The following is a 6,482-nucleotide window of genomic DNA, read 5'->3' on the forward strand; positions in this document are numbered from 1 at the left end:
ACTGTTAGGACTGGGGTGGGGGATGTCTTGCTTGAGGAAGTGTGTCACTGTGGGGATGGTCTTTGAACCTTCCTATAGCTTCCTGGAAGCTAGTCCTGTCTAGTTAAATGGATTCAAGCCATAAAACTCCCAGCTTCTTCTCTAGCAGTGTTTCTTCCTGCATGCTGTCATAGCTCCTGCTATGATGACAATAGACTAAACCCCTGAGATTGTAAGACACCCCAATTAAATGTGTTTGCCTTTAAGAGTTGCCATGGTCATAGTGTCTCTTCATAGCAATTGAAGTCCTAAGTAAGATATCACCACACAAAGGGAGCCCTAGGGAGTTTAACATCTCAGTATATACACAATTTAGAACCCACTGACAACAGAACTTTATCCCAGAAGTTCTGAGAGTATGAATGCATAATGGGCTGGTTTTTGAGATCTTTGTGAAACTTCTATGCAATTCATAACAAAGGATTTGGGAGTCATGAATGTAAGTAAGCCAATTGACTTTTTTTTTTTTTCTTAGCCCGCCTTGGACCCTTCTCTGAGTGAGATTTTAAGCACAAAATCTTATTTTGGGTTGATATGTCAGTTAATAGAAAGTTAGCAAGAAGCAGACTTACTAAAGCAGGGAAAAACAAGGTTAATACACTAAGACTTTTCCTTACCCATGGACAGTTCTACAACCTGTGTTTTACAGTCTGATCTGTACCTCTAAATAGAACCAGGTAGGTAAATCTCATGAAGCCTGCTATGTCTGGGGCTCTGTAATACAGAAAGTTGCTATAGACAATCATTATGATAAAGGGTTTGGCATTTTAAACTTTGAATGTTACTCAAGGACAGGAATTATATATGTGTGTGTTTATGGAATGTTTTTGTTGTTGCATGAACTCAATGTTATAGATCATTTTCTTTTAATGTCTTTTGTTTGTTAAGAAAGTATTATTCTGTGGCACTATATAATATAAGAAAAAGGGTGAACCTTATTTTGAGGTTTAGCAACAAGAACTTCATGTTTTTCAATGGGGGAAACAGATAGACCCAAGCTACTGCACACTTTGTTGTGTTCTTAAATAGGTTTTCCCATTTTTGACACAGGACTTTTCTTCCTATTGTGTCAAGTATTCTTATAATTTATCTTCATTGTGTTCTGCTTTTGGAAGCATCTTTGTAACACTATTAATTATTTTCTTTCAGGCCCACCATGTAATTATCTATGACAATTCTTAAACTGATTTTTCTCTTTTGAATCTACAGCTTTTGCACCTCGCCACCTATTGAAACAGGTTCTAAAGTTACAAGACATAGTAAATTTCGATAGTTGAAATTTTCTTAGGATTCTTTCCATAATGGCTTCTTGGGTAGAAGAAACATATTGTTCTACGTCACAAACAAATGCCATTCAATTAGACAATCAAGAGCTTATTCCACAGCAGCAATCTGTTGTGCAGTTTAGAGAAGACATCTCTACCTTACCATGTGATCAACTCAATTTTCCACCAAATGGCAATGGCTCATTGGTAAAGCAGGAGCTTCAAACACTCTGGGAGATGTTTACTTCATGGTTGCGGCCTGAAAAGCATAGCAAGGAGCAGATAATTTCTCAACTGGTCTTAGAGCAGTTTTTCCTCACTGGGCGCTGCAAGGACAAGTTTGCCTTGCTAGAGAATTGGGAGTCAAGTGGAAGAAACATGGGGAGATTCATGGAGGGTCTGACTGATGAGTGCTTGAAGCCTCCTGTCATGGTGAGTACCTGGGGGAAGAAATGAATATCTTGGGAAGAAAAGTAGTCTTTTGGATTTGCAAAAAAAAAAAATTAGGCAGGTCTGGTAGTTTCACTCCACAATAAGCCATACAAAGAGAGTTTGCACTGCCCCAAATTAGCAAATATAAAGCAGAGAGAGGGCCATCAATTGTTTTAAGATCCTAGTTAACATGATGGCAGAGAGGCTGCAGAATTGACAATTGGACAAGACATTAAAGATTTAGAGGAGATGTCTTGTGTCTGTGATGTGGTTGAGTCATGGCAGTGCCTACATTACAATCAGGACTGAGCTGGAACCTCAGCACACACCTATGTATATGGCTGACAGCAGTAGATCAGATCCCAGGATCTGAGGTGGTGAATCTGGGATTTAAAGTGCTTACACCACTTTTTAAAAAGTCTATGGAACCTGAGGGGACAGAATCACAGAGTATGTTTTCAGATGTTAAAATATGGCTCTCATATTTATATTTAATATTCACACACCCACAAGATTTGATCAATACTCATGCCTCAGTAATGTCTTCAAAACTGGAATTATTCAATACAGATGTAATTACTTTGTTTCACTCATTGACAGAAATTTCTGAATGTTATTGTACAAGTAACATTCTTTTAGGTTTTTAATTAAAATTTGGGTTGGTTGGTTGGTTTGTATGGTTGATTGAGTGAGGTTTCTGCTTGTTTCGTTTTAACTGTATTTGTGACATGATTGTGTTGTAGCAACTAGCTGTAGACTTCAAGGCAATTATACTCTGCTTTCCAGGTACTGAATCAAATTTGTTGACCACCACACTACTCTGAATTTTTAAGTCTGTAAACAAGTTGTCATTTTACAATTTATCTTTCTCCACAATTTAACTCCTTTCAGCTTTAAGTTGAAAATTTTGTGATTGCAACTGAAATCCAAGTAAACAGATACCATAATTTCCAGTCATGTTCCTAAGAGCAGAGGAAGTGCACATCTTGTGGAGACAAATATTTTTGAATCACTCAATAGTAAAGAAACGAGCTTCCTGTGTATCCCTTAAAATTAAAGTTATGATGTTAAAATCACCTCGAGTTAAGTGTGGTTCTCTAGGCTCATATTTACTAACAAGGACAAAGAGTTGTAGGTGTTAGAAATAAATCCCACCCACTCACATAGCAAAGTGAAATTAAAGTTAGTTTTGTAAGGGCAAATAATGACTAATTGCTAGAGGTGAAAAGTGAGAAAGATTAAGATTAAAATGGCAAACATCATGGGGTATAAGACAAAATAACAATTGCCACCCAGAAGCCAGGACACCAATACAGCAGCTATTGCAAAATTAAAGTGGAAATTCTGAGGATTCCAAATACAAAATATCAATTTTTGATAATGGGCTGGATTGTATGAGATTTCAATAGAACAGAAGTCACAAAAATTAATTTGATGTAGCCAAGGGTTTTGGGCTTAAAATGGCTTAAAATGGCTGTAAATCTTGGGGGTAGGTAAAGGAGTGATAATAATAAACCACAAGTTAAAGAAAACGAAAACATATCAGTCTTGACTTTTTTGTTACAAACATAAACCTTATCAAAACGACAGCTTCCTTCAATGGATAAGAGAGACTCTAGAGGTGAAAGACCTCAGGGGGATTCTGTATCAGACATTTATGGCTTCTGTTAGACACTCCCAGTCTCCAGACTCATGTCCTTTTTGCTTTTCCTGGCCCATAGTACTGGCTGGATTTGTGTGTCAACTTGGCAAAAGCTGGAGTTAATCACAGAGAAAGGAGCCTCCCTTGAGGAAATGCTTCATGAGATCCAGCTGTAAGGCTTTTGCTCAATTAGTAATCAAGGGGGGAAGGCCCAGCTCATTGTGGGTGGAGCCATCCCTGGGCTGGTAGACCTGGGTTCTCTGAGAAAGTAAGCTGAGCAAACCAGGGGAAGCAAGCCAGAAAGTAACATCCCTCCATGGCTTTTTCATCAGCTTCTGCTTCCTGACCTGCTTTAGTTCTAGTCTCAACTTTTTATTTGGTGACAAACATCACTGTGTAAGTGGAAACCGAATAAACCCTTTTCTCTCCAACTTGCTTCTTGGTCATGACGTTTTGTGAAGAAATAGAAACCCTGACTAAGACACCACTGGTAGTTCTTTTTTTAGACAAACATCTTGGGTGAAAGAAAACACAATGTTTGCATGAAGGAGCAACATTTTGAAGGGGATCATCCTACTTTGGGAATTGGCCTGACTTCCTCTGATCTCTTAATGTATTCAATAATTGAAGAAAAACCTGTGGCCAAAGTTAATAGAAAACTAGTATTTTGCATTCCTCTTGAAAGTGACTCAGTGTATGCAGACACTGTGTGAACAGTGACTTTACAGGACAGAATCTGAATTTCAGAACAATATCATTAGATATAAGGACTAAATAAATGAGCTAACCCATAGGCCAGTGATCCTATATAAGCAGACTGAGGGCAGGCTTTCTGTCATCCACAGATTCATTTATAATGTTCAGCTGGCTTTGTTTGCAGGTTCTTGTCTCTATGCAGCATCAGAAAGCCCTATGTTCTGAAAACATGTCCTTAAAAGAAGTCATCAAATATTTGAAACAGCAAGCAACACCAATGTTATCACCAGAGAATTCAAGGAGATACTTGCAGATACACCAAGACATGTTCTCCACAACAGGTAAGCATGGACACTGGAGAGAATAATGGAGTTGTATAGGAATCCCTTCTGGCACACAGTTTTATAGAATGTTTTATTTTCACAGGAACTGAGAACAGTGAAGATGGCTTCAAGAATCCCTGGCACACTAGTGAAAGAAATAGTAGTGTTGATAGTCATGGAGAGTTATATCACATTCACATTATCCAAACAGATCAAAATTCAGAGCCTAGAGATAGTGCTGTTTCTCATCATGTCCCCGAGAGAGCCAGAAAGACAAATGTAGGCACTTTTAGGTACCCAGGAGAGTCCCTGAGGACACATTCCTCTGAAAATGTGACTATGGAGGCAAAGCCAGATTTTTTCTGTAGACTAGACCAGACTAAAGACAAGGAAGATAGCCTCAATGCTTTCTGGAATGCTGGTAAAATTAACTGTGGTATTAGCAGCCCTGAAAATGAGATAGATTCTTGTCTCCTTACTCAAACAGAGTATTCTGAATCTGGAGAGAGTAGTGTTCTTTATGGTGTTGATGGTCTTACACAAGCACCTCAAGGGACATTGAGTCCCCTAGGATATTTGTCAAGGGCACCTTCTGAAGATGTCCTAGAGGAAGTACTAAGGCAAGACCTGCCTTCCTCTGTGCCTTTACAACCTTTCCTAAATAATGAGGCAAACTCTACTCACCAAGAGAGACTCAACAAATAGGCACCTTCAAATAGTTCTCTAATCATTTAGGCAACCAGAGAAGTCATTTTCCTGCCCCAAGTATCTGAACATCTTCTATAATGGAGTAGATTTCCATGTACACAAGGTTATCCATGAGCAGAAGAAAACATTCACATAACACATGTGCAAAGACCTCTAGACTAACCTGCAGAATTCACATTCACATTGCTTTAGGTGTAACAATAGCTTCCATAAAACACCCATATACCCCAGTTATCTGAGGAATTACCACAAATCTGACAGGGCTTCAGTCTCATGCCTCATCTGCACAAGAAGTAACATATAGCTTTTAAACAGAACTTATTCAGTGAATGATGTAATGTATATTGCAAGGAGCCATCTAATGAAAGGATATTAATAACAGTAATGTTTCCTAAAATGTAAGTTTTCAGCTTTGCCTAAAGAAGCAAAACCACCATAGATTTATAGTCCATGCTGAACCCATCTCAGCAAGATACCTGCTACTTTTTAGATTGTCCTTAATGGCTTCTGGCAATATAGATACTGAATTATTTGTTCAGTCTGTCTGATTCTACTGCAATATGAAGGTGTTGAGCATGCCATTTGACTGTTCTGACAAATGCCTAATGCCTAAAAATTTAGATTGTATTTTGTACCTGATATATAGTAAATAAGAAAATGGCACTACAACATAAATGCCTCTTGTATGTGTTGTGTGGTTTGTGAATGTCTGTGTGTGTGTGTGTGTGTGTGTGTGTGCGCCCGCATGTATATACGGGGTGTAATTTTGTATTTTTTCCCTAAATTGCAGAGCATAAATGGACACTAGAGTCAGGTATATCAGGCTATGTCATTACACACTTGTTGGCATATACAATAGTGACTAGGTTTGTGTGGGAGGTGATGTGGGCCTCCATTTCTGTTGCCTGCACTATGAACAGCTATTGTGAATCGGGCAAAGGCCTAAGGGTTTATATGAAATACACCAGTCTATTTTTCATGTTACCAGAATGTTTACATCACCTTGAACTGCCATCTCAGGACAGCCAGCAGTCACCTCAGTATTATACACTCAGTAATTACAGGTTAGGTATGCAAATTTCCAAGCTACTATGTGTAAGTCACCCCCTAGGGTAAAGTTTGTAAGCTGAGGCAGCTGGAAACAGGAAGGCTAAGTGTGAAAGTAGGGCTGTGACTGGGCCAAATAGTGTAGCAAAAGGGGGTTGTGTATCTCCAGAGGGTCTGGGCAAAGCAAGCAGGTAGTGTAGCCAACCCCAAGGGATGCAAGAGTTGGCATGATTATCTCAACAGGTTTGGTGACTACATATGGGATGGATCCCCAAGTGGAGTAATCTCTGGGTGGCCATTCCTTCAGTCTCTGCTCCAAACTTCTATCTC

At 39.0% G+C, this 6,482-nt stretch overlaps 1 protein-coding gene across 1 annotated transcript; it reads left to right on the forward strand.

The window, feature by feature from the left end:
• Positions 1-1,340: 1,340 nt before the first annotated feature.
• Positions 1,341-5,102, forward strand: LOC308439939 (zinc finger and SCAN domain containing protein 4C-like; the record flags this gene model as incomplete). Its single annotated transcript, XM_080941884.1, has 3 exons — positions 1,341-1,736; positions 4,259-4,415; positions 4,501-5,102. The coding sequence occupies 3 exons, from the start codon at positions 1,341-1,343 to the stop codon at positions 5,100-5,102; spliced, it is 1,155 nt and encodes a 384-aa protein (XP_080798010.1).
• Positions 5,103-6,482: the final 1,380 nt, after the last annotated feature.

Source organism: Micromys minutus (assembly GCF_963924665.1).
Source record: "Micromys minutus genome assembly, chromosome: 30".
Taxonomy (NCBI): Eukaryota; Metazoa; Chordata; class Mammalia; order Rodentia; family Muridae; genus Micromys; species Micromys minutus.